The sequence below is a fragment of the Pseudopipra pipra genome, chromosome 1, assembly GCF_036250125.1.
Source record: "Pseudopipra pipra isolate bDixPip1 chromosome 1, bDixPip1.hap1, whole genome shotgun sequence".
Lineage (NCBI taxonomy): Eukaryota > Metazoa > Chordata > Aves > Passeriformes > Pipridae > Pseudopipra > Pseudopipra pipra.
In genome coordinates, this window is record NC_087549.1 from 155,547,130 (window position 1) to 155,573,372 (window position 26,243).

Here is a 26,243-nt window from a genome sequence, read left to right on the forward strand (position 1 = left end):
CTGCCACCGTGTGCCCCCCCCGGGGTGGCCGGGCTGTGCCCCCCCCATCACTGTGTGCCCCCCCCCCCCCCAGCCGGGCTGTGCCCCCCCTGCCACCGTGTGCCCCCCCCGGGGTGGCCGGGCTGTGCCCCCCCCCCCAGCCGGGCTGTGCCCCCCCCGTCACCGTGTGCCCCCCCCGTCACTGTGTGCCCCCCCCCCAGCCGGGCTGTGCCCCCCCCATCACCGTGTGCCCCCCCGTCACTGTGTGTCCCCCCGGGGTGGCCGGGCTGTGCCCCCCTCATCACTGTGTGCCCCCCCCCAGCCGGGCCGTGTCCCCCCCGGGGGCCGGAGGGGTCCCGGGCCAGGTGGTCGCTAATCTGCCCCTAAAGCCCTTCCCGGCCCCGGGGTGTCACCCCCGAGGGTTGTCCCGAGCCACCTTGTCCCCCCCCGCCCCCGCGCGGGGACACGTGGCCTGAGGGACACGGGACACCGTGGGGGCTCCACGCAGGAGAGACCCCCCCAAACCCCGGTGCCCCTCGGTGCCCCTTCCCCTCTGCCGCTGCTCCTCGGCCCCGGCCCCATCCCTGTCCCCTCGGGGACAATCCCGGGATAATCGGGAATAAAGGCCAGGTGGCTCCTGATCCCGATCCCGGCTCAGACCGGCGGCCCCGGGCACGGGGAGAGGGGGATGGAGCGCGGGGGGGACACGGGGGGCGGGTCCCACCCAGGAGCGGGCACTGCCACGTGCCACCAACACTGGTGTCACCCGGCAGTGATGCCACCTGGCCCCAAGGTCACCCATCCCCGATGTCACCTGGCCCCGAGGTCACTTCACCCTGACACCTACTGGCACTGATGTCTCCTGTCATTGATGTCACCTGGCCCCGATGTCACCTGGCACTGATGCCACCTGTCCCCAATGTCACCCATCCCCAACATCACCGGTCCCCAATGTCACCCATCCCCAATGTCACCCACTCCCAAGGCCACCCATCCCCAATGTCACCCATCCCCAATGCCACCCGTCCCCAATGCCACCCGTCCCCAATGTCACCCATCCCCAACATCACCGGTCCCCAATGCCACCCGTCCCCAATGTCACCTGTCCCCAATGTCACCCACTCCCAAGGCCACCCATCCCCAATGTCACCGGTCCCAGCCCCCGTCCCTGTACATTTGGGGTTTATTTGAGCCGTTTGTGACACAGAGCAGCGACGCTGGAGCCACTCGGGGACACGGTGACCTCGCTGTGGCCACCTGGCCCCCCCTGGGCACAGTGACCCAGTGATGTGGCCACCTCAGAGCGGTGACGTGGCCACCTGGGCACGGCGACTCGGCCACCTCGGCGTGGTGACCCGGTGACGTGGTGACCTGGTCACCCTGGCACGGTGACACGGCCCTCTGGCCGGGTGAGGTGGCCGCGGGCAGGGCTAGGCGGCCGTGTCGGGGGCCGTGTCGGGGGCCGTGTCGGTGGCCATGTCGCTGGCCACGGCCTTGGCCACCTTGTCCCTCAGGTAGGACACGCGCTGCCGCTCCAGCCTCAGCTCCAGGAACTCGTAGTGGGGCACCTGGGGAGGAGGGGGTGACAGGAGCCCACGGGGGGCCAGGGCTGTCCCCACCCTGTGCCGGGCCCACCTGTCCCACGGCACCCACCTGGGGGTCCCAGCTGTGCCCCCAGCACGCCCTGATCCCGGGGTCCCAGCACCCCCCTGGGGGTCCCAGCTGTGCCCCCAGCACACCCTGATCCCCGGGGGCCCAGCACGGGGTCCCAGCACCCCCCTGGGGGTCCCAGATGTGCCCCCAGCACGCCCTGATCCCCAGGGGCCCAGCACCCCCCTGGGGGTCCCAGCACCCCCCTGGGGGTCCCAGCACCCACCTGGGGGTCCCAGCTGTGCCCCCAGCACGCCCTGATCCCGGGGTCCCAGCACCCCCTGGGGGTCCCAGCACCCCCCTGGGGGTCCCAGCTGTGCCCCCAGCACACCCTGATCCCTGGGGGCCCAGCACCCATCTGGGGGTCCCAGTGCCTGCCCAGGAAGATCTCAACCCCCACCTGGAGGGTCCCAGAGCCCCCCTGGGGTATTCCCAGAGCCCACCTGGAGGATCCCACCACCCACCCGGGGGAGAGGGTGACACTGGAGGGGGGTGACAGCGATGCCAGGGGCTGACAGTGACACTGGGGGTGACACGTGGCTGTCACCCCCCCAGGGCTATAATTACCCTGGGGTTTAATCCTGGCTGACCCGTGGGATCAGCTCTAAGAGCTCGTCTGTGTCACCTCCCTGTCACCTGGCAGGTGGCCCGGGGGGATCACAGCGGCTCATCCCCGCTGAGCCCTGGGGAGGGAGGAGCTGGCAGCCCCCCAGAGGGGTCTGTGCCTCCACCCCTACGGAACCAGGTGTGCCCAGGTGGGCGATGGCACCCGGCTGGTGTCACCAGGGTGTGGCCACAGGGACCGTGCCCTGGGCTGGGCACAGGTGAGGCCACACCTGAGTCCTGGGGGCACCTCACGGGGGGGGTCAGGCTCTGCTCCCGAGAGGGAATTGGCTCAGATGGCACCTGGGGACGTTCAGGTGGCGTTTGGGGAGGATTTGGGGAATGTTTTCAGAACGTTCCTCCTGGAGAGGCGGGGGGGGTTAAGTGTGGATGTGGCACATGGGGACAGGTCAGCGGTGGCACTGTGGGGACACACAGGGGGCCTGGGGGTGCCCAGCCCAGCGCTCCCAGCCCAGCATTCCCGTTCCCAGCTCACCTCCACCAGCAGGAAGCCGGCCCTGCGCAGGTGCCGCCGCGCCAGGGCCCCCCGGCCCAGCAGCTCCCGGCCCCGCGAGCTGAACTGCGGGAACTCCCAGCGCAGGAACGCCAGCCTGGGCACACATGGGCACAGGGACAGCAGCTGAGCACAGGCACACACCCCCAGCCTGCCATGGTGCCAGCCTGGGCACAGGGACACCGGCTGAGCACAGGCACACACCCCCCAGCCCTGCCATGGTGCCAGCCTGGGCACAGGGACACCGGCTGAGCACAGGCACACACCCCCAGCCTGCCATGGTGCCAGCCTGGGCACACATGGGCACAGGGACAGCAGCTGAGCACAGGCACACACACCCCCAGCCCTGCCATGGTGCCAGCCTGGGCACAGGGACAGCAGCTGAGCACAGGCACACACACCCCCCAGCCCTGCCATGGTGCCAGCCTGGGCACACATGGGCACAGGGACAGCAGCTGAGCACAGGCACACACACCCCCAGCCCTGCCATGGTGCCAGCCTGGGCACAGGGACAGGGACACAGGGACACTGGGCTGAGCACAGGCACACACCCCCAGCCTGCCATGGTGCCAGCCTGGGCACACATGGGCACAGGGACAGCAGCTGAGCACAGGCACACACCCCCCAGCCCTGCCATGGTGCCAGCCTGGGCACAGGGACAGGGACACAGGGACACTGGGCTGAGCACAGGCACACACCCCCAGCCTGCCATGGTGCCAGCCTGGGCACAGGGACAGGGACACAGGGACAGCGGGCTGAGCACAGGCACACACCCCCAGCCTGCCATGGCACAGCTGGCCCCCTCCTGCCACCTCCTGTCCTCCCTCCTCTGCCTCTCCTTGTCCCACTCCTGTCACCTCTTCTCCTTCCCTTCCTGTCCCCCTCCTTGTCCCCCTCCTTCCCTTCCTGTCCCCCTCCTCTTCCTGCTCCTGTCCCCCCCTTGCCCCCACCTCGAGTAATCTCCCAACCCTCACCCACCTCCTGGCCCCCGGGGGCAGTGCCTTTGTCCCCTCCTGTCCCCTCCTGTCCCCTCTCCACCTCCTGGCCCCCGGGGGCAGTGCCTTTGTCCCCTCCTGTCCCCTCCTGTCCCTCTCCACCTCCTGGTCCCCGGGGGCAATGCCTTTGTCCCCTCCTGTCCCCTCTCCACCTCCTGGTCCCTGGGGGCAGTGCCTTTGTCCCCTCCTGTCCCCTCCTGTCCCCTCTCCACCTCCTGGTCCCCGGGGGCAGTGCCTTTGTCCCCTCCTGTCCCCCTCTTCTTCCTCCTGCCCCACTCCTTGTCCCCCCACTGTCCCCGTTCTGTTCCCCACCCACCTCCTGGCCCCTGGGGACAGTATCTTTGTCCCCTCCTGTCCCCTCCCCGCCTCCTGGTCCCCAGTGGCAGTGGCTTTGTCCCCCCTGTCCCCTGCCCACCTCTTGGCCCCTGGGGGCAGTGGCTTTGCCCCCTGGGAGTGGGGCAGGTGGGGGGCAGTGAAGTCCCCCACGGGCAGGGGTTTGTTGTCGCCGTCCAGCACCACCTCGGCATCTGTGGGGACAGAGGGGACACGGGCACTCAGAGCCACCCTCAGGGGTCAGGGGGCTCTCCCTGGCCCTGGGCAGGGATGTGTCCGTGGGAGATCCGTCCCCCTGTCCCACGGGGGGGGACGGGGGCACTGGGAGCACGGAGGTCGCTGTGGCAGCCGGTGGCCGGTCCCCGACACGGGGGGACAGGGACCGAATTTGACTGGGCTGCGGGGGTGACAGGGGGGGACAGGGCTGGGGGACAACAGGGGAGGTGACAGGGCTGTGACAGGGCTGGGGGTACCTGAGAGCACCTGGGGGTGCCCGGGGCAGGTGACAGGGCTGGGGGTGGCAGGGGGTGCTCAGGGCAGGTGACAGGGGTGGGGGTGGCAGGGCTGGAGGTGGCAGGGCAGGTGACAGGGCTGGGGTGGCTGGGGGTGCCCGGGGCAGGTGACAAGGCTGGGGGTGCTCGGGGCAGGTGACAGGGCCGGGGGTGGCAGGGGTGTGGGTGGCAGGGGCAGGTGACAGGGCTGGGGTGGCAGGGGTGGCAGGGCAGGTGCGGGGGTGGCACAGGGGCCACTCACCGATGTCCCAGCCGAACACCGTGTGCACGTCGTAGCGCCCGAGGTCGCGGCCCCCCAGGGCCCCCGGCAGCGCCTCCCGCAGCCCCTGCTGCAGGGGGGTGGCCTTGGCCTTGTCCTTGTCCCTGTCCCCGTCCCCCCCCAGCGCCTCGGGGGGCAGGAAGGGCCCTGGGTAGCCCGGGGTCTCCAGCCGGGCCGTGGCGTTGATGTGCACCAGCTTCTGCCACGAGCTGTGCGCCCGCGGGGACGGGTCACCTGTGGGGACAGAGGGACACGTCACCTGTGGGGACAGAGGGACATGTCACCTGTGGGGACAGAGGGGATGTGTCACCTGTGGGGACATGTCACCTGTGGGGACAGAGGGGATGTGTCACCTGTGGGGAGTGGGGATGTGTCACCTGTGGGGACAGAGGGACATGTCACCTGTGGGGACAGTGAGGATGTGTCACCTGTGGGGACAGAGGGGATGGGTCACCTGTGGGGACAGTGAGGATGTGTCACCTGTGGGGACAGTGGGGATGTGTCACCTGTGGGGACAGAGGGACATGTCACCTGTGGGGACAGTGAGGATGTGTCACCTGTGGGGACAGTGGGGATGTGTCACCTGTGGGGACAGAGGGACATGTCACCTGTGGGGACAGAGGGACATGTCACCTGTGGGGACAGTGAGGATGTGTCACCTGTGGGGAAATGGGGACATGTCACCTGTGGGGACAGAGGGACATGTCACCTGTGGGGACAGAGGGGATGGGTCACCTGTGGGGACAGTGAGGATGTGTCACCTGTGGGGACAGTGGGGATGTGTCACCTGTGGGGACAGAGGGACATGTCACCTGTGGGGACAGTGAGGATGTGTCACCTGTGGGGACAGTGGGGATGTGTCACCTGTGGGGACAGAGGGACATGTCACCTGTGGGGACAGAGGGACATGTCACCTGTGGGGACAGTGAGGATGTGTCACCTGTGGGGAAATGGGGACATGTCACCTGTGGGGACAGAGGGACATGTCACCTGTGGGGACAGAGGGGATGTGTCACCTCTGGGGACAGTGGGGATGTGTCACCTGTGGGGACAGTGGGGACATGTCACCTGTGGGGACAGAGGGACGTGTCACCTGTGGGGACAGAGGGGATGGGTCACCTGTGGGGACAGTGAGGATGTGTCACCTGTGGGGACAGTGGGGATGTGTCACCTGTGGGGACAGAGGGACATGTCACCTGTGGGGACAGAGGGGATGTGTCACCTGTGGGGACAGAGGGGATGTGTCACCTGTGGGGACAGAGGGACATGTCACCTGTGGGGACAGTGGGGATGTGTCACCTGTGGGGACAGAGGGACATGTCACCTGTGGGGACAGTGGGGATGTGTCACCTGTGGGGACATGTCACCTGTGGGGACAGTGGGGATGTGTCACCTGTGGGGACATGTCACCTGTGGGGACAGCGGGGACGGCTCGGGGGACACCCATGGCACGGGGGGAATGGCCTCGGGAGAACCAAGGGAGGGGCACGTGGGATGCTGGGAATGCTCCTCCTGGGGAGGGCTGTCCAGCCCCGGGGGTGGATGGGGCAGTGGGACCCGGGCTGTGTCCCCAGGGGTGGGGACAGGTGAACTCCAGCCCCTGGGAAGCCCTTCCCAGCCCCACGCGTCCCCTGATCTCGTGTCTCCAGTGGGATTCACCCCCCAGGTCTCACAGACAGGGACCTGGGGCTCGTGGGCACAGAGGTTGCTGTGGCAGCCGGTGGCCGGTCCCGGCCATGGGTGGGGCAGGGACCGAATTTGACTGGGCTGCACCTGTCCAGCACCACCTGGGGGACAGGTAACCCCCCCAGCACCACCTGTGGGACAGGTAATCCCCCCCCCAGCATCACCTGTGAGACAGGTAATCCCCCCCCCAGCATCACCTGTGGGGCAGGTAATCCCCCCAGCATCACCTGTGGGACAGGTAATCCCCCCAGCATCACCTGTGGGACAGGTAATCCCCCCAGCACCACCTGGGGGACAGGTAACCCCCCCAGCACCGCCTGTGGGACAGGTAACCCCCCCAGCATCACCTGTGGGACAGGTAACCCCCCCAGCACCACCTGTGGGACAGGTAACCCCCCCATCCCCAGGGCTGGAGCTCCTGGTGGATCCCTGGGTCCCAGCTGGAGGGCCCAGCCCCGTGTGGGTCCCTCCCCCCCATGTGGGTCCCTCCCCCCTGTGCAGGTCCCTCCCCCCCGTGCGGGTCCCTCACCCCCCATGTGGGTCCCTCCCCCCTGTGCAGGTCCCTCCCCCCCGTGTGGGTCCCTCCCCCCGTGCGGGTCCCTCACCTCGGAGGCAGGTGTGGAAGTCGGGGGCGAGCACCTGGCGCAGGTAGGGGGGCCGGGCCTGCTGCAGGACACACAGTGACCACACCACGTCCGTCAGCACGTGGGGATCCAGCTGCTGCACCTGCCCCTGGAGCTGCTCGTGGAGCTGGGATGGAGAACACGAGGGGAGCTCGACCACACCCACAGGTGTGCCCGGGGGTCCCCCCTGTCCCCCAGGTGAGGCTTTAGGGCCCCTCTCAGGTGATCCCTCGGTCCCTCAATCCATGGATCCAGCCATCCAACACCCCCTTCCCCACGGGAACGTGCCAGGAGAACATCTGTGCTCTGAGGAGGGGTGAGAGCTGGGGGGGCTCTGCCTAAAGGGGGAGCCGGGAGGGATTCGGGACCCGGGAAGAGGGGGGGATTTGGGGATGGAATCCATGGCTGTGGGAAGCCTTTGAGGTCCCCTGCCCCCCCGAGAGCACCCCCAGAATCCCGGGGTTCCCAGAGGAGTCACCATGGTGAAGAATTCCTCGCCGGAGCTGGGCTGGAAGTTGAGGCGGGCGAAGGACACGACGATGGCACAGAGGTGGGCAACGGACATGTCCTGGGTGTTATCCAGGGAATACTGGGGAAAAGGGACATGTTGTGTTATCCAGGGAATACTGGGGAAAAGGGACATGTCCTGGGTGTTATCCAGGGAATACTGGGGAAAGGGGACATGTCCTGGGTGTTATCCAGGGAATACTGGGGAAAAGGGACATGTTGTGTTATCCAGGGAATACTGGGGAAAAGGGACATGTTGTGTTATCCAGGGAATACTGGGGAAAAGGGACATGTTGTGTTATCCAGGGAATACTGGGGAAAAGGGACATGTCCTGGGTGTTATCCAGGGAATACTGGGGAAAAGGGACATGTTGTATTATCCAGGGAATAGTGGGGAAAATGGACATGTCCCAGGTGTTATCCAGGGAATACTGAGGAAAATGGACATGTCCCAGGTGTTATCCAGGGAATACTGGGGGGAAAACGGGAGTTTGGGGCTGTGTGAAACGGCCCCAGGAGGGAACAGCAGTAACAGGAGCCAGGGACACCTCCCGGGTGGGGAAACGGGAGCGAGGGAGCCCTGGGGTTTATCCAAGGGGAAGCTCTGGAATAGCCCAGATTGGAAAAAGCAGGGGGATGACTGGGAGGAATCGGGAGAGAAGCAGTGAGGAAAAGCTTGGAAACATTGGCCACAGACACCCCCCAGTGTGAGAAAACAGGGATGAAGCATCATTTGGTGCTTCCCTGGGGTTTTATCCAGGTACAAGGGGAAGCTCTGGAATATTCCTGCGTGGATGGGGAAGTGCACAAGAGATGAACTGGGAGGAAACTGGGAGAGGAGCAGCACCAGCACCCGGGGCTGGAGGCTCCAGACCAAGCTGAATCCAGAAGAAAATGATCCCTGATTGCTGCTGGGAAACGGTGACACAGCCTGGACAGGTGAGGGGTCCCCCCTGCCCCCCTCTGCCCCCCAGACAGGTGAGTGGAACCTCCCACCAGCTGTGCCCCCCCAGTCCCTGCTGGGAAACGGTGACACCACCCCAGACAGGTAAGTGATCCCCCCTGACAGGTGAGAGGAACCCCCCAGTCAGGTCAGTGACCCCCCCAGCCAGGTGAGTGACCCCCCAGCCAGGTGAGCACCCCCCAGCCAGGTGAGTGACCCCCCCAGCCAGGTGAGCACCCCCCAGCCCTCACCTGTGCGATGCCCTCGGCGAGGGGGCGGCTGAGCCAGCGCAGGGCAGCGAAGGAGCGGGCACAGCGCGACACCTGGGCAGGTGTGAGAGCCCCCAGGTGGGGCTGCAGCTCCAGGGACAGCCTGTGCAGCACCTGGGGCTGCTGGAAGTTCAGCTTACCTGGGCAGAAGGGCATGGCTGAGGGCAGGGGGGCACCTGTCCCCCAGTGCCCCCACCCCAGCCGGGCACCCAGCACACAGGTGAGCTGGGAATGGTCTCCTGGAGAAGGGAAGGCTCCAGGGAGACCTCAGAGCGTGCCTGGCACCAGTACAGACCAGTATGAGTCACCTCTCAGACCAGGACAGACTGGGAAGGCCTAGGGGTGGGGAATCCCCCCCCAGCTACCTGGTGCCTTGGGTGGAAACACCCCCCAGTTCACCTGAGCTCAGGGAGGAACTGGGGGTCACTGGGGGGGACTGGTGGCTCTGGGTGCAACTGGTGTCACTGGGAGGGACAAATGGTCCCAAGTAGCCCTGGTGTCTAAAGGGGCTCCAGGTGTGCTGGGGATGGAGGTGGGACACCTGGAGTGACAGGACACCTGGAATGGGCTCACACCGAGCTCCCAGGTGTGCTGGGGATGGAGCTGGGACACCTGGAGTGACAGGACACCTGGAACAGGCTCACACCGAGCTCCCAGGTGTGCTGGGGATGGAGCTGGGACACCTGGAGTGACAGGACACCTGGAACAGGCTCACACTGAGCTCCCAGGTGTGCTGGGGATGGAGCTGGGACACCTGGAACAGGCTCACACCGAGCTCCCAGGTGTGCTGGGGATGGAGCTGGGACACCTGGAGTGACAGGACACCTGGAACAGGCTCACACCGAGCTCCCAGGTGTGCTGGTGTTCGTGCCTGGAGCACACAGGTAAGGTACAACGCCCCTGTTCCACCCCCAGGATCGGGATAACCCACTCCTCAGGCTCAGAAGAGCTCCTCAGGCTCCCTGGATTCCCTTCTCCCCCCTGGCTGGAGAACAGCCCACAGAAAGGTTTGGGGCCTCAAAGCTCACCCGGCTCCCCCCGCCTGCCACCGTCCTGGGTGGTTCCCAGCCCCATCCCACGGGATCCGTCCCCAGACCCGTGCCCAGGTGCCCCCTGGCACTCACTGTAGGCGAAGAGCAGGTCAGTGAGCACGGGCAGCCCCAGCTCGGGGGGTTTCTGCAGCAGGTGGTAGGACAGTGCCCGCAGCAGGGGCACGCAGCGGCGCTGCTGCAGCGCCAGGGCCACGGCCATGCGCCGGATCTCGTCCACATCCAGCTGCTCTGCCAGCTCCAGGGCCTGGGACAGGGCAGGGCACAGCTCAGAGGGATCCCCTGGCACCAGCTGCTCTGCCAGCTCCAGGGCCTGGGACAGGGCAGGGCACAGCTCAGAGGGATCCCCTGGGCACCCAGCTGCTCTGCAGCTCCAGGGCCTGGGGACACGGGGGATGGGGCACAGGGGACACGGGAGAGGGGATCCCCTCAGGGCTGAACCGCTCCACCAGCTCCAGAGCCTGTGGAAAGCGGGGCAGGTGAGGGGCAGCAGGAGAAGGGGGATCCCCTCGGGATCAAAGTGCTCCATCAGCTCCAGAGCCTGGGACAGGAGGACAGGGGACATGGGGGAGCAGGAGAAGGGGGATCCCCTCAGGATCAAAGTGCTCCATCAGCTCCAGAGCCTGGCACAGGGGGACAGGGGACACGGGGGACAGGTGAGGGGGGATCCCCTCGCGACCCAACTGCTCTGCCAGCTCCAGAGCCTGGCACGGGGGTGACAGGAGAGGGGGAACAGTGCCCAGGTGTCCCCCGAGCCCCCCGCAGTGCCCCCCGCAGTGCCCGGGTGTGCTCGGGTCCCACCTTGTCCTCCAGGCGCTCCATGAGGGCGGGTGCCAGGTGTCCCACCTTGGCCATGAGGGTCACCACGGTCCGCGTCCCCTCCAGCTCCGTCCAGCGCAGCTCCAGCTTGCGCAGCACCTCGGGCAGGAGGGGGCTGTCCCTGTGCCCCGCCAGGTGCTCTGCCAGCTGCACCAGCTGGCGCAGGGGGAGCCGCCGCAGCCGCCACAGCACCTCCTGCTCCACCGAGCGGGCCTGGCGCCCGGCACGGGGCAGCCCCAGCGCGGGCAGCGCCCGCAGCACCTGCACCAGCGTCGCGTTCCACACCTGGGAGATCTGCGGCGGGGACAGGGGGGACAGCTGGGGACAGCTGGGACAGGGGGGACAGGGGGGGACAGGGGGGACAGCTGGGGACAGCTGGGACATCGGGGACAGGGACAGGGGGGACAGCTGGGGACAGCTGGGACATCGGGGACAGGGACAGGGGGGACAGCTGGGGACAGCTGGGACATCGGGGACAGGGGGGGGACAGCTGGGACACCCGGGACATCAGGGACAGGGACAGGGGGGACAGCTGGGACACCCGGGACATCGGGGACAGGGGGGACAGCTGGGGACAGCTGGGACATCGGGGACAGGGGGGGACAGATGGGACACCCGGGACATCGGGGACAGGGTGGGATGTCCCTGGGGACAGGGGGGACAGCTGGGGACAGCTGGGACATCGGGGACAGGGGGGGACAGCTGGGACAGGGACGGGGGGACAGCTGGGACACCCGGGACATCGGGGACAGGGGGGGACATCAGGGACAGGGTCACTGTGGGACAGCTGGGGACACCCAGGACATCAGGGACAGGGTGGGACAGCTGGGGACACCCGGGACATCAGGGACAGTGTGGGATGTCCCTGGGGACAGGGACAGGGTGGGACAGCTGGGGACACCCGGGACATCAGGGACAGTGTGGGATGTCCCTGGGGACAGGGACAGGGTGGGACAGCTGGGGACACCCGGGACATCGGGGACAGGGACAGCGTGGGACATCAGGGACAGTGTGGGACAGCTGGGGACACCCGGGACATCAGGGACAGGGTGGGACATCTGGGGACACCCAGGACATCAGGGACAGTGTGGGACAGCTGTGCCACACCCAGGACATCTGGGGTCTGGGGACAGGGACAGTGTGGGACAGAAATGGAACAGGAGCACCAGTATCACGTTCCACACCTGGCAGATCTGGGGGACCCAGGGGACAAGGCCAGGGGAGGGACAGGGGCAGCAGGGGAGGGACAGGGGCAGCAGGGGAGGGGGTTTGGGGCACGGCTGTCCCGCTGAGCCCCTCCTGGGTGTGCTCTGAGCAGCCAGCCAGGCACTGCAGTGCCCAGGTCCCTGCAGAGCGGTGCCCCAGCCCCTCCCAGGTGGGGCAGGCCCAGCCCAGCCCCCCGTGCCCCACCTGCCCGTCCAGGGTGTCGAGCAGCCGCAGCAGCCGGGGGTCCCCGTGGAGGGCCGGTGCCTCGGGGTGCCCGTGGGCGAGGCGGGCGAGGCGGGCGATGGCCATGCCCGCCAGGTTGCTGCTCAGCCTGTGCCCCCCGCACAGCTGCAGCAGCTCCTGGGGGTCGGTGGCTCCCTGGATCAGCTCCCGGAGCTGCTGCTCCGGCCCCTCCTCCCGCGGCTGCGCCTGGGGGGTCTCGGCCCAGCGGGGGGGGCCGGTGCGCAGGGGGCGGGGGGCGGCCGCGGGGGGGGCCCTGCCCGGGCCGGGGGCGGCCCCGGGGGGCGGCCGGGGGAGCCCGGGGGGGCCCGGGAGCAGCAGGCGCCGGCAGCACCGGCGAACGAGGTGTGCGGCCATGGGGGCACCGCGGCCGTCAGAGCCACATCCCGGGGGCTGCGGGGGAAAGGGAGCGCTTGGAACTGCCCGGGGGGGAACCGGCCCCCAGACTCCCCCAGTGCTCCTCGGAGCCGCTCTGGGGGCTCTGGAACACCCCCAGCCCCTCCCCAGGGGTGCGGCCCCACATTCCCAGTGCTCCCAGTATCCCCCCAGTAACCCTCCCCGAGCCTCCCTGCCCAGCCGCTGCCCGGGATGTTCTCCACCGGAGCCTCCCCGGATCACCCTCTCCCGGGGATATTTTCCCTCAGACTCTCACCCCCCGGTCCCCGGACACCCCCCCGACCCGTCCCCTCCACCCGCCCGTGCCGAGCCCCCCCGGTCCCGGTTCCCCTCCTCCGTCCCCGGGTCCCGAGCACCCCCGGGACTCTCCCTTCGGGCCCCCTCGGGCCGAGCCCACCCCGCACCGCCGGGCCTGGTTCCCGCTCCGTCTCTCCCCCCGGGACCGGTGCCTCTCCGGGGCCCTGCTCAGCCCCGCGGGCCGAGGCCCCCCCGACGCCGTTCCCCTCCACACTGCCGTTCCCCCGCTCCCCCCCGGTCCCGGTTCCCCCCTCAGCCCCGCTCCCACTCCCGTTCCCCTCCACATTCCCGATCCCCCGCTCCCCCGCTCCCCCCGGTTCCCCCTCAGTCCCGATCCCACTCCCGTTCCCCTCCACACTGCCGTTCCCCCGCTCCCCCCGGTCCCGGTTCCCCCTCAGCCCCGATCCCACTCCCGTTCCCCTCTGACCTCTCCCGCCCAGCCCCGCGCACGGGCCGCCACCGAGGCGCGCGGCGATGACGTCACAGCAACGCGCCTGCTCCGCACCGGCCGCTCCTGCGTCATCAGCCGGCGCCGGCGCCACGTGCGGGAGGGGCGGGAGCGGGGCCGGCCCCGGTACCGGGGGGGCTCTGGGGGGTCCCCTCGGGGTGTCCCCCTGTGCTCCCAGTGCCCCTCGGAGACCCTCCCAGTGCTCCCAGTGACCCCCGGGTGCTCCTCCAGTGCTCCCCCAATGAGTTCCCGGTGCCCCCCCAGTTCCTCCCAGTGGCCCCCTCAGTGTCCCCCACATTTCCCCCCGTGCCCCCGAGGGGGGTCGTGTGTTACTGATCAAATATCGGTTATCGATCCCTGTGCACTATTGATCGTTTATTGGCATCCATAACAAACTCCCCGGGGCCGACACGGACGGGGTGTCCGAGAGGGGGATGGGGTGTCCGGGGGGGCTCCTCGGGAGGGTCCCAGCTCAGGGGGCTCCTCAGCGCCGGGTGAAGTCCCCTCCTGCGGGACAGGGGGGTTCAGGGGGGGCCGGGGCGCCTTGGGGTTCCCCTCCCCAGCCCCTGCAGTCCCCCCAGCTACCCAAGGACCCCTCCAAGACCCCCCACCCCCGAAAGGCTCGCAGTGGCAGTGTGTGATGCGGGGCTGTGTCCCACCCCTCTGCCCGGACACCCAGGACCTCCCCAGGATCCCCCCGTGCACCCCGGCACCCCCTCGACCCCCCGGGACCGCCCCACCCCTGCAGGGCTCGCAGTGACACTGGGGGCGACGCGGGGGGCTGAGTCCCCCCCGTGACCCTCTGGGATCCCTCGGGACCCACCCCGGGACCCTTCAGGATCCCCCCCCGTAGGACCCCCCTCCAGGACCTCCCCCCCGGGGTCTCGCAGTGGCACTGGGCCATGCGGGGCTGTGTCCCCTCCCCCAGGACCCCCCTGTGCCCCCCCGTGCCCCCCGGACCCCGGCAGGGCTCGCAGTGGCACTGGGCGATGCGGGGCTGTGTCCCCTCCCCCAGGACCCCCCAGACCCCCCCCCTGTGCCCCCCCCGTGCCCCCCGGACCCCGGCAGGGCTCGCAGTGGCACTGGGCGATGCGGGGCTGTGTCCCCTCCCCCAGGACACCCCAGACCCCCCCCTGTGCCCCCCCCGTGCCCCCCGGACCCCGGCAGGGCTCGCAGTGGCACTGGGCGATGCGGGGCAGCAGCGCGGGCCGGGGGCGGCCGCGGGGACAGGGCAGGAGGAGGGGGCGCACGGGCCGGGCGGGGTCCAGGCGGTAACTGCAGCACTCGCACAGCGACCGCACGTACGGCTCCTGGGGGGCACGGGGGGTCACACAGACCGGGGGGGTCACACAGACCGGGGGGATCCCCCGGGCACCCCCGGGCTCCCCGCACAGCCCTGCACCCCCCCGCCCCCTGCCCCGAGCCCCCCGCCCGGGCTGCGCAGAGGCGGCCCCTGGGGCGGGGGGGGGGGTCACACGGATCTGGGGGTCTCACCCGCCCCCCCCCACCCCCGAGGGCTGAGGGCGGTGCGCGGGCGACACCCCCACACCCGGGGGTCCCACTCCCCCACACCTAAGGGTCTCAGTCCCCTCACCCGGGGGTCCCACCGGTCTCCCCCCTCCCCCGGGGGGTCCCACCAGCCCCCCCCGCACCTGAGCGCTGACGGCGGTGCGGGACCGACACCCCCCCGCGCAGTAGGTGACGCGGACGCCCCGCAGGACACACGCGCCCTTGGCGATGGTCCGGAGAGCCGTGAGGAGCCGGCACGGCCCGGGGGTCTCCTCTGGGGGGTGAGGGGGCGGCGTGAGCGGGGGGGGGGGCTGCCGGGGCCGTCCCCTCACCCCGCGGTCCCCAGGTGCGGGGTCTCACCTGGCCACTCGTCCCGGCACACGGGGCAGCAGCTCCCGGGCTCCCGCACCGGCTCCGTGCCCTGCGGGGACCCCGCGCTCAACCCCTGCCCGCGGGGACACCCCCGCGCCCCCCCCGGGACCCCCCCTCACCTCCGGGCAGGTGAGCGCGGGGCAGGTGGTGGCACAGGTGACACGTCCCTCGGCGCAGCGGCAGGTCCCGCACTGCTCCTGCCACTCGCTGTCGGCCTGGGGGGGGGCAGGAGCAGGGACCCCAAAACACGGGTCAGGGACCCCCCCTAAAGCATGAGGTAACTCCCAAACCCGAGGGATCCCCCCAGTACGGAGTGCCCCCCTAAACATGGGTCAGGAACCTCCAAACACGGGTCAGAGACCCCCCTAAAGCATGGGGGAACTCCCAAACCCCAGGGATCCCCCCAGCACTGGGTGCCCCCTAAATACGGGTCAGGACCCCCCCACAAACATGGGGTAACCACAAACACGAGGGATCTCCAAACACAAGGAACCCCCCCAAAACGGATCAGGGATCCCCAGACACAAGGGACCCCCTCAGAACCGGGACACACCCCCGGGCACGGCGCCGGGAACCCCCAAACGCAGCAACCTCCCACCATGGATCGGGAACCCCCAAACCCAGGTCGGGGACCAACCCCGGACACAACCGCGGGACAGAGACACCCACACACGGGCTGTTCCCCCGGACATGAGGGATCGCCCCCAGCCCGGGTGCGGCCCCCCCGCCGCTCACCGCTCGCACTGCCCCGCGGTGGCGGCACCCGCAGCCCCCCGCGCTCACGCACTGCCCGGACTCGTTCCGGTACCGCCCGGGGGCGCAGGAGCAGCGCGGGGCGGGGGTCGGGAGGGTCCCGGGGGTCGCGGGGGTCCCGGGGGTGCTTGAGGTGCCGGGGCTGCCGGGAGTTCCGGGGGTGCCGGGGGTCCCGCAGGTGCCGGGGGGCTCCGCCAGGTCGTGGCAGCTGCGCTCGCAGGCGGGGCCGGGGTCCAGCCAGACCTCGCCCGGGGGGCAGCCTGGGGGCACCGGGGGTGGCACCGGCACCCGGCCCTCCCTCCTTCCGGCTCTCCTCCCTCCACCCCTCCCTCCCCCGGCCCTCGCTCCTTCCATTGCCCCGTCCCCTCCATCCCTCTCGTCCCCTCCTATCCCTCTTTCACTCTCTCCCTCCCTCTTTCCCCTCGACCCTCCGGTCTTTCCTCCCTCTGTCCCTCCCCCCAACCCTCCGTCCCTCCATCCTTCCGTCCCCCTGTCCCTCCCTCCATCTCTTTCCTCGTCCCTTCAGCCCTTTCTCCCTCCTGCTCTCCCTCCCTCCATCCCCTCCCTTTCCATCCGTCTCCCCATCCCTCGATTCCTCCCCCCGTCCCTCCCTCCATCCTCCCGTCCTTCCATCCCTCCGTCCCCTTTCCCGCTCCATCCCTCTCTCCATCCCCTCCAACCCTCTCTCCTCCCTCCCTCTCCCCGCTCCCCCTCTCACCGGCACAGGGTTGGGGGTTACACTCCGCCGTCTCCTCCCCGGGGGTCTCCCCGCACGGGGACCCCCCCTCGGGGCCCTCCCGGCACTGCCGGTGCCGTGTCCGGGTGCCGCCGCCACAAGTGCGGGAGCAGCGGGACCAGGGGGACCAGGGGGACGCGGCGGGGGACGGGGGGGACGCGGGGGACGCGGGGGACACGGGGGACACGGGGGACAGAGGTGTCACGGGGGACACGGGGGACAGAGGTGTCACGGGGGACACGGGGGACACGGGGGATAGAGGTGTCACGGGGGACACGAAGGACGCGGAGGGTGAGTGGGACCAGGGGGACGCGGGGGCCAAAAGGGGGGACGTGGAGGTCGTAGGGGACGGGGGCGACGAGGGGGACAGAGCGGACACGGAAGACTCCGGGGACCAGGGGGACACGGGGGTCCCGGGGGCCGCGGGGGACAGGGGGCTCGGGGGGGTGGCGGGCCGCGGGGAGGGACAGGCCAGCGCCGGGCAGGTGAAGGTCCCGTTCCCGCAGGTGCTGCGCGGGGGGACACGCGGGTGTCACCGTCACCGCACCCGGGGCTCTGCTGGGCGGCACCGCCACCGCACCTGGCCCACCGCCCCCGGCCCCGGCCCACCGCGTCCCCCCGGGTTTGTCCTCCCGTCCCCGCGCCCCTCCCACCGCCACGGTGTCCGTCCCCCCGTGCCCGTCCCATCGTCCCCGTCCCTGTCCCGCCGTGTCCCCCGCGCCCATCCCAGTGCCACCGTGCCCATCCTAGTGCCACCGTGTCCATCCCAGTGCCCCCGTGCCCATCCCAGTGTCCCCGTGTCCATCCCCCTGTCACCGTGCTCGTCCCCCAGTGCCCGCGACTGCTGCGTCTGTCCCGTGTCCCCCCGTGTCCCCCCAGCCGTGTCCACCCCACCGTCCCCCTCCCCAGCCGTGTCCCCTCCCCTGTCCCCCTCCCACACGCCGTGTCCCCTCCGTGTGTCCCCCTCCGTGCCACCCACCAGTTGTGACACCCGATCTGGGTCGCCCCCCCCGGGGGCACCTCTCTGCTCCCGTTGCCCCCCCCGGGGGTCCCGCAGCGGCACCGGCCCAGGGGGACGCAGTGACCGTCCTGCAGCAGCTGCCCGGGGGGGCACCGGCACCCTGAGGGGGCACAGGGGGCAATGGGACCCTTGGGGGGGCATCGGCACCCTGAGGGGGCACAGGGGGGCACTGGGACCCTTGGGGGGGGCACCGGCACCCTGAGGGGGCACAGGAGGCAATGGGACCCTTGGGGGGGCATCGGCACCCTGGGAGGGCGGGGAGGGGGCACTGGGACCCTTGGGGGGGGGCATTGGCACCCTGAGGGGGCACAGGGGGCACTGGGACCCTTGAGGGGGGCACTGGCACCCTGAGGGGGCACAGGGCGGCACTGGGACCCTTGGGGGGGCCATCGGCACCCTGGGGGGGCACAGGGGGGCACTGGGACCCTTGGCGGGCACTGGGACCCTGGGGAGGCACCCGTGGGTGCCGGGGGGGGCCACCAACACCCTGAGGGGGGCACGAGGGGGCTCTGGGACCCTTGGGGTCACGGGGAGGGCAGAGGGTAACCATAGGGGCTGGGGGGGACACCCATGGATATGGGGGGCACGGGGAGGCAACCACGGGTGCTGGGGGGGGCACGGGGGGACACAAGAGCACCCATGGGTACGGGAGGGGGCCACTGGGACCTGGGGGGGTACGAGGTGGCACCAACACCCCGGGGGGGCACAGGGCGGCACTGCGGGCATGAAGGACCCGGGGGAGCCCGTGGGGGCTGGGGGGGTACTGGAGTCGGGGGGGGGGCACGGGGGGGCACCCCCGGGTGCTGGGGCAGCCCCCCCGGTGCGGGGCCGTACCTGGCTCGCAGGGGCCCTGCAGACACAGCACCTGTGCCCAGGTGTCCGCGCAGCTCCGGGGGCACCGCCCGGCACAGGCACTGCGGGTCCGGCCCCCCCCGCAGCCCGGCCCTGGGGGGGCACGGCACCCCCTCAGCACCCCCTCAGCACCCCCTCAGCACCCCCGGGGGGGCTGCGTGCGGGTCCCAAGGGTGCAGGGTGGGGGGGCAGGGGCGGGGGGCCCCAGGGTGGGGGTGCCGGAGGGGGCTGAGGGGTAGAGAGGCCACAGGGTAGGGGGGCCCAGAGAAGGGGTTGCTGGGGGGGGTCTCCAGGGTGCTGGGGTGGGGTCTCCCAGAGAGGGGTTACTGGGAGTCCCCAGGACAGGGGGGGCCCTGAGTGGGGGGTTACAGGGGTTGGGGTCCCGGGGTGGGAGGTCCCCGGGGTGGGAGGTCCCTGGGTGGGATGTCCCCGGGTGGGGGTTACCGGAGGGGTGTCCCCGGGGTGCGGGATGGACGGTCCCTGCGGTGGGGGTGCCAGGGAGGGGGGTGCCCCTGGGGGTGCCCGGGGGTTACCGGCACAGGCAGTGGTGTTGCAGCTCTCGCTCTGGGTCCGGATCCCCCCACACGCCCGCCCGGGGGTCTCGGGGTTCAGGGGGTGCCGGTGGCGCAGGCGGGACCCCCCCCCACAGGGGTCTCCGCAGGGTCCCCAGGGCCCCCAAGGACTCCAGTCACAGGGCTCTGGGGGGCACGGGGGGGCCCCGGGGTCAGCAGGACTCTCGGGACCCCCCCGACCGCACATCACCCTCACGACCCCCCCCAGTCCCCAGAACCTCGCTGACCATTGGGACCTTCTGACACCCCATAACTCCCTGGACCCCCTAAACCCCCCCCCCCGACCCCCCTGCCTCCCCGCAGGACCCCCCCCAGTGCCTTGTGTGACTGCCCTGCCCCTCCCAGCACCCCCAGCACGCCCCCCCCAGCCCCCCATACCGGCGGCACACGGGGTGTCCCAGCACTGGGGTCCCTCGGGGGTGCAGGTGCTGCGGGAGGGGGGCACACGATGGGTGGGGAGTCCCTGGGGACCCCCCCGGCCCTCCAGCCCCCGACTCACCACTGCCGGCAGGGCCCGGGGGTCCAGTGCTCGCCCAGCCCCCGCTCGCCCCCCCCCCCAGGGGCACAGGGGGGGGCAGGGGGTCTCCTCGCACCCCCGACTCTCCTCCTGGGGGGCCCCGCAGGGTCTCCCCCCGCTGTCTGGTGGGATGGGGGTCCTGGGGGGCAGGGAGGTCACTCAGAGCACGGGTGTCCCCCCCACTCCCGTGTGCCCCCAGCCCCACGTCCCCCCCATTCCCGTGCCCCCCCCCAATGCTGTGTCCCCTCAGGTCCCTCTGTGTCCCCGCAGTGCCACGTGTGCCCCCCCAGTGCCATGTTCCCCCCTCCGGGTATGTCATGGCCCCCCGTGTGCCCCCCCAGTGTCACGTTCCCCCCTGCGGGTATGTCATGGCCCCCCAGATGATCCCCACGGGTGACATGTGTCCCCCCCAGTGTCGTGACCGTGTCACCCCCCAGTTGTGTCCCCCCCGGTGCCGTTTGTGCCCCCCAGTCCCGTGTCCCCCCCCCAGTCCCGTGTCCCCCCCCCAGTTCCGTGTCCCCCCCCCGTGCCAGGTGTGTCCCCAAGGTACCGGGTTCCCCCCCCCGTTTCCCCCTCCAGTCCCCCGACCCCCAAGTCCCCCCCGTGTCCCTCCCCCCCTGCCGTGCCCCCCCCGTGCCCCCCCGTGCCCCCCCGTGCCCCCCTCACCGGTACCGCTCCTGCCGCCCCCCCCCGCAGGTGACACTGCAGGGGCCCCACTGGCTCCAGCGGCTCCAGGCGCAGGGGGGGGTCCCGGGGGGGCTCCCGGGGGTGGGGGGTGGGGGGGGACACCCCCCGGGGGTGCAGCGCAGCCGCCCCCCCGCGCAGGTGCAGTTCTGGCACCCCCGGGGGTGCCCCCCGCCCCCCGGCACCCAGAGGTGCCCCCCCGCGTCCAGGCACTCGCAGAGCGCGGGGGGGACGCACCCCCCGTCCTGCTCCAGGGTCCCTGGGGGGGCACGGCGGGGTCAGGGGGGGCGGGGGGGTCTGGGGCTTCGGGGAGAGTTGGGGGGCTGAACGAGGGGGTCGGGATGGGGCACGAGGGGGCACAGGGGGGTCCGGGGGGGACTCACCGGGGGGGCAGCGGCAGCCGGGCTCGCAGGGGGTCCCCCCCCCGCAGGACACCCCCTCCTGCAGGTCCCGGCAGCTCCGTGGGCACTGGGTGGCACAGGGGGACAGCGTCTGCCCGGGGGGGCACCGCGGGCCTGGGGGGGGCACAGGGCCCCCATCAGCACCACCGACCGCCCCGGGACCCCCCAGCCACCCCAGGGCACCCCCAACCCCCTCCCAGCGGGTGGCACGGGTACCCCGGGGGGCACCGCAGGCCGGGGGGGCACCGCCAGCACCCCGAGAACCCCGGGACCCCCCCGCCGCCCTCCGGGGCCTCCTGTTGCCCCCGAGCCCCCCGGACCCCTCCAGTGCTCCCAGGGCCCCCCCGGCCCCCCCGTACCGCAGGGCCGGGGGTTGCAGACCCGCAGCTCGTGCCCCCCCCCGGGGCAGGGGCTCCCCCCGTTTTTGGGGGGGGGTCGGGAGCAGGAGCGGCTGCGGACGGAGCGGCCCCCCCCCGCACGTGACGTCACAGCGCGACCAGGGACCCCACGGGGACCACGCGCCGTTCACTGCGGGGGGACACAGGGGGTGACCCCCCATCCTCCCGGGGCCAACTCCCGCCCCCCCCGGACCACCCAACCAGCCCCCCGGGAGTCCCCCGACCCCCAGACCCCCTCCAAGACCCCCGGCCCCCCCAAACCCCCCACCCCCCGGTCTCCCCAGAGCCCCACCCAGCCCCCCCCTCCACAAGTCCCAGATCCCCCAGACCCCTCGTCCTGCCTGAGCCCCCCAATCCCAGCAGAGCCCCCCTCCCCAAACCCCCCCATCCACAGCCCCACAGAGCTCCCCAACCCCCCCGTCACACCCACTCCCCCATCGCCCCCACCCCCTCATGGCCCCCCATAACCCCCCATAACCCCCCATAACCCCCTCATGGCCCCCCCTAGCCCCCCATAACCCCCCATAACCCCCCATAACCCCCCATAACCCCCCATAACCCCCCGCGCCCCCCGCACCCCGACATGCCGTCACCCCACACGGGCGCCGCTGCTCGTGGCCCCCCCGGATGTGGGGGCACCAGGAGCCCCCCGGGCTGGGGGGGGTGAAGGCCCGGAGCCGCCGCTGCTGCCCCCCCCCGCAGGGCCGCGAGCAGGACCCCCAGGGCCCCCAGGGGCTCCACTGGCACGGGCAGGGGGGTGTCACACAGGGGGGGGCTGCGGGGGGACCCCAGTGTCAGTGGGACCCCCACGATGCCCCCAAACCTCCCGCTGTGGGGTGAGGACCCTCCAGAGCCCCCTGATCGCCCCCAATAGCCCCCCATAGACCCCCACACCCGCACAGTGGGGCAGCTGCAGGGACCCCCAGAGCCCCCCCACACCAGCACAGTGGGGCGAGGACCCTCCAGAGCCCCCTGATCGCCCCCAATAGCCCCCCAGAGCCCCCCCACACCCGCACAGTGGGGCAGCTGCAGGGACCCCCAGCGCCCCCAGAGCCCCCCCAGCCCCTCAGTATCCTCCCCCACAGCCCCCCCTCCCTCTGCACTGGGACAGGTTGCAAGGACCCCATAACCCCCCCAGACCCCCCAGACCCCCAGTCCCCTTCCCAGTGGGGCCGGTTGCAGGGCCCCCCCAGATTCTCCAGACCCCCGTATCCCCCGGCCCCCCCAGACCCACCTTGGCAGAGGGGCAGGTTGCAGGGTCTGCTCTGGGTGCTGCCCCCCTCCCCGCAGTGCCCCCCCCCGCAGGCCCGGCGGCGGCTCCGGCTCGCGGGGGTCTCGGGGCGGGTGCAGGTGTGGGAGCAGGGCCCCCACGGCCCCCACGGCCCCCACGGCCCCCCCGGGACCCCCGCGGGCCCCCCGGGCTCCTCCCCGGGCCCTGCGGGAACAGCCGGTCAGGGGGGCGGGAGGGGCAGAGACCCCCGGGGGGGGCACGGGGGGGCAGTGGGACCTCACCTGGGGTTGTGGGGCTGAGATCCCCCGTGGGGCTGAGAGCCGTGGGGCTGAGAGCTGTGGGGCTGGGAGCTGCTGTGGGGCTGGGAGCTGGTGTGGGGCTGAGATCCCCCGTGGGGCCGAGATCCCCCGTGGGGCCGAAATCCCATGTGGGGCTGAGATCCCCCGTGGGGCTGAGAGCTGGTGTGGGGCCAAAATCCCCCGTGGGGCTGAGAGCTGGTGTGGGGCCGAGATCCCCCGTGGGGCTGAGATCCCATGTGGGGCCGAGATCCCCCGTGGGGCTGAGAGCTGTGGGGCTGAGAGCTGTGGGGCTGAGAGCTGCTGTGGGGCTGGGAGCTGGTGTGGGGCTGAGATCCCCCGTGGGGCCGAAATCCCATGTGGGGCTGAGATCCCCCGTGGGGCTGAGAGCTGGTGTGGGGCTGAGATCCCCCGTGGGGCTGAGAGCTGTGGGGCTGAGATCCCGTGTGGTGCCGGGCTCTGCTGAGGGGGTAGAACCAACTCGGTGACACCGTCTGCCCCCCCCCAACGGGGCCGGGGTAGCGGGACCCCCCGGGTTGGGACCCCCCGGGTTGGGACCCCCGGGAGAAGGGCTGGGGAGGCTGTGCCCCACTGGGGCCGGGGGGGCTGTGGGGGGGCCGTGACCCACCGGCGCAGGGGGGGCTCAGGCAGGTCGGTCTCTCCGTGGGGGTCCCGGTGCAGGGGGGGCTCCCGGGGGAGCCGCCGGGGGGGGCACAGCGCAGGCGGCCCCCCAGGCAGGTGCTGGGGGGGCAAAGGGGCGTCAGGGGGGTACCGGGGGGGGGGGCCGTGGGGAGGGGCTGTGGGTGGTGGGGAAGGGTCGAGGAATAGGGGGAGGGAAAGACAGGGAGGTCCTGGCGGGTGGGGAAGGGCCGGGGGGCGGTGGGTGATGGGGAAGAGGAGGGAGAACACGGGGGTGGGGGAGGGCAGCAGGTGAGGGGTGGGGAAGGGTCGTGGGGAAGGGCAGGGGGTCCGTGAAGGGGGGGAAGGACCCCCGGGGGGGTCCCCGCTCTCACCAGCGGGCGCAGCCCACGTGGACGGTCCCGCCCGGCGGCAGCTCCAGGATCGGGGGGTCCCCAGGGGGGGTCCCAGAGGGCTCCGGGCCGGGGGGGGTCCCGACGGGGGTCCCAGGGTCCCCCCCCCGCAGCAGCGCGGCCGGCACCGAGCAGGGGCACTGCTGGGGCTGAGCACGGGGGTGGGGGGCGCCCGGGGGGCACCCGGGGACCCCAAACCACCCCGGGGGGCACCCACCGTCCTGGAGGACACCCACGGGGCACCCACCTCCCCATAGAACCCCCAGCTGAGCCCCCATCGCCCCGGGGAACCCCCACCCCAGGGACCCCCAACCACCCTGGGGGGCACCCAGGGATCTGCGGGCCCCGCCCTCACACCCAGGACCCCCCCGCCGGTCCCCTCCCCGGGTTTTGGGGGGGCAACACCCATGGGGGGGGGCAGGAGCGATGGGGGGGCAGCGCTCCCGGGGGTCCCCCCGGGGGTCTCACCTGCAGGCAGGTGCGGTGGTGCAGGAAGGTGCCGGGGGGGCAGTGACACCCCTCCTGACACCCCCCCGCGCACCCCACGGCCCCGCCCAGGTGGGCGCAGCTCCGGGGGCACCCGGAGCCCCCCCCGCACTCACGGAACGTCCGGCCGGGGGGGCACCCGGCCTCTGCCCCCCCAAAAAAACCCTCAGTACCTGGGGGCACCCGGCCTCTGCCCCCCCCTCAAAAAACCCTCAGCACCCGGCTGCTGCCCCCTTCCTAACTCCCCCCCAGTCCCCCTGGGGTGCCCCCTCTGCCCCCCCAAAACACCCCCCAAACACCCAGCTGTGCGCCCCACGGGCAGGGAAGGGGTGTGGGGCGGGGTGTGGGGCAGCGCTGGGGGGGTCTCTGGGGAGGGGCTGTGGGACAGATCAGCTCTGGGGGTCAGGGGTTGGGGGTCGGATCTGTGGGTTGGGGGTCTCTGGGCGGGGGTCCCTAGGTGGAGGTCTCTGGGCTGGGGGACTCTGGCTCAGATCTCGGGGGGGTCTCGGCTCGGGGGTCCCGGCCCCCCCGCACTCACCGCGACACACGTGGCTGTGGCAGCTCTGGCTCTGCAGCGCCGGCCCCGGGCACGGGGGGGCTTCACAGCCCCGGCGGCGCCAGCGCTCGCCCCCCCCGCAGGGGGCACTGCAGCCGCTCCAGGGGCCCCACGGCGACCACCGGCCACGCGGGGAGTCCGTGGGCTTTGGGGACTCCGGGGGCTCCAGGACCCCCAGGGACGCTGGGACCCCCGGCTCCGGGGACTCCGGGACCCCCGGCGAGTCCGGGACCCCCGGCAGCTCCGACGACCCCGGGACCCAGGGGGATTCTGTGCCCCACGGCGACCCCGGGACCCCCGGCGAGTCCGGGGCCCACGGAGACCCCGCGACCCACGGCGACTCCGGGGTCTCGGTGCCCCACGTCAGCCCCGTGCCCCACAGCGCCGCGGTGCCCCCGGGTGCCCCCGCGCTCCCGGGCTCTGGGGACAGACGGACACGGGGCGCTCGAGGGGCCGCGGCAGCACTCGGGGGTTGGGGGGTTCGGGGGGTCCGGGGGGTCCGGGACACGCACCGGGGCCGCAGGGCTCGGGGCAGCCCTGAACCTCCCGGGGGGGCCCGGCGCAGGGGGCACCGCCGGGCACGGCCGCGGGGTTGGTGGGAGACCTGCGGAGAGCGAGGTGTGGGGCAGGACCCCATCGCCGTGGGGCAGAGACCCCCTCGGTATGGGGCAGGGACCCCCATCCCTGTGAAGCAGAGACCCCCTCGGTATGGGGCAGGGACCCGCCATTGCTATGGGACAGGACCCCCCTCACTGCGGGGCAGGGACCCCCAATCCCCGCGGGACAAGACCCTCTTGCCGTGGGGCAGGGACCCGCCCCGTTATGGAGTGGGACCCCACAGCCCCCCCACAGCCCCGTGGGGCAAGACCCCTCCACTACAGGGCAGGACCCTCTGCTGTGGGGCAGGGACATCCCCCCGCTCTGGGTCAGACCCCTCGTTACAGTTCAGACCCCCCTCTGTGGGGCAGGACCCCCCCGCTATGGGTCAGACCCCCCTCTGTGGGGCAGGACCCCCCCGCTATGGGTCAGACCCCTCTCTGTGGGGCAGGACCCCCCCGCTATGGGTCAGACCCCCCTCTGTGGGGCAGGACCCCCCCGCTATGGGTCAGCCCCCCTGCTATGGGGCAGCCCCCCACCTGAAGCGCTGCCGGGTCCCGGTGCCGCAGTCACAGCGGGTCCAGGGGGTCCAGCGCGACCACCCGCAGGGTTCAGGGGGGGCCCGGCTCGCGGGGAGCCCCAACACCCCCGCGGGACCCCCACACGCGCTGGAGGAAAACGAGGGGTCATCCCAAATCCTGGGGGGTCCCCAACAACCCCGGGACCCCAACCCCGGGTTTTGGGCACGGGTGGGTTTTGGGGGTCGGGGGGTTTTGGGGTACCCGGGCTCGATGCAGTCACGCCCCCACAGCACCAGCCCGGGTGGGCACCGACAGCCTGGGGGGTGGGGGAATATGGGGGGGCTTCAGTTTCTTCTGAGCCTCCTGAACCCCTAAATTCGCC

General features: G+C 71.7%; 3 protein-coding genes and 2 non-coding genes across 6 annotated transcripts in view; 1 reads left to right on the plus strand and 4 right to left on the minus strand.

Annotated features, from left to right (window-relative positions):
- Positions 1-26,243, plus strand: part of SCAP (SREBF chaperone) — a 123,286-nt gene that overhangs the window by 82,079 nt on the left and 14,964 nt on the right. The window lies entirely within an intron of this gene.
- Positions 1,145-13,418, minus strand: TBRG4 (transforming growth factor beta regulator 4). 2 transcript variants are annotated; one of them, XM_064649615.1, is made up of 11 exons: positions 13,308-13,418; positions 12,152-12,580; positions 10,724-11,035; positions 9,998-10,169; positions 8,856-9,013; positions 7,633-7,743; positions 7,137-7,281; positions 4,828-5,079; positions 4,157-4,268; positions 2,729-2,843; positions 1,145-1,547 (listed from the first exon to the last, which is right to left on the minus strand). In XM_064649615.1, exons 1-11 carry the CDS (start codon positions 13,401-13,403, stop codon positions 1,410-1,412), a joined length of 2,040 nt encoding a protein of 679 aa, XP_064505685.1. In that variant the 5' UTR covers positions 13,404-13,418; the 3' UTR covers positions 1,145-1,409. The 2 variants fall into 2 exon arrangements, with proteins under 2 accessions (XP_064505685.1, XP_064505588.1); XM_064649518.1 differs by having other exon boundaries at positions 9,998-10,235.
- LOC135406075 (small nucleolar RNA SNORA5) lies at positions 4,345-4,476 on the minus strand. Its single transcript, XR_010426128.1, has one exon. It is a non-coding gene; the product is annotated as a small nucleolar RNA SNORA5 (small nucleolar RNA).
- On the minus strand, positions 6,483-6,617 carry LOC135406069 (small nucleolar RNA SNORA5). Its single transcript, XR_010426127.1, has one exon. It is a non-coding gene; the product is annotated as a small nucleolar RNA SNORA5 (small nucleolar RNA).
- Positions 13,689-26,243, minus strand: part of LOC135413369 (SCO-spondin-like) — a 32,148-nt gene continuing 19,593 nt past the window's right edge. The window contains 27 exon segments of the mRNA XM_064653061.1: positions 13,689-13,835; positions 14,488-14,638; positions 14,981-15,111; positions 15,198-15,258; positions 15,329-15,424; positions 15,945-16,222; positions 16,681-17,207; positions 17,678-17,819; positions 18,554-18,664; positions 19,105-19,269; positions 19,522-19,571; positions 19,643-19,704; positions 19,706-19,799; positions 20,327-20,603; positions 20,728-20,859; positions 21,105-21,219; positions 21,221-21,273; positions 21,721-21,918; positions 22,378-22,578; positions 22,656-23,132; positions 23,299-23,411; positions 23,684-23,850; positions 24,170-24,333; positions 24,726-25,163; positions 25,256-25,347; positions 25,880-26,008; positions 26,123-26,177. Coding sequence (XP_064509131.1) covers positions 13,813-13,835; positions 14,488-14,638; positions 14,981-15,111; positions 15,198-15,258; positions 15,329-15,424; positions 15,945-16,222; positions 16,681-17,207; positions 17,678-17,819; positions 18,554-18,664; positions 19,105-19,269; positions 19,522-19,571; positions 19,643-19,704; positions 19,706-19,799; positions 20,327-20,603; positions 20,728-20,859; positions 21,105-21,219; positions 21,221-21,273; positions 21,721-21,918; positions 22,378-22,578; positions 22,656-23,132; positions 23,299-23,411; positions 23,684-23,850; positions 24,170-24,333; positions 24,726-25,163; positions 25,256-25,347; positions 25,880-26,008; positions 26,123-26,177 — 4,502 coding nt within the window. The 3' untranslated portion in view covers positions 13,689-13,812.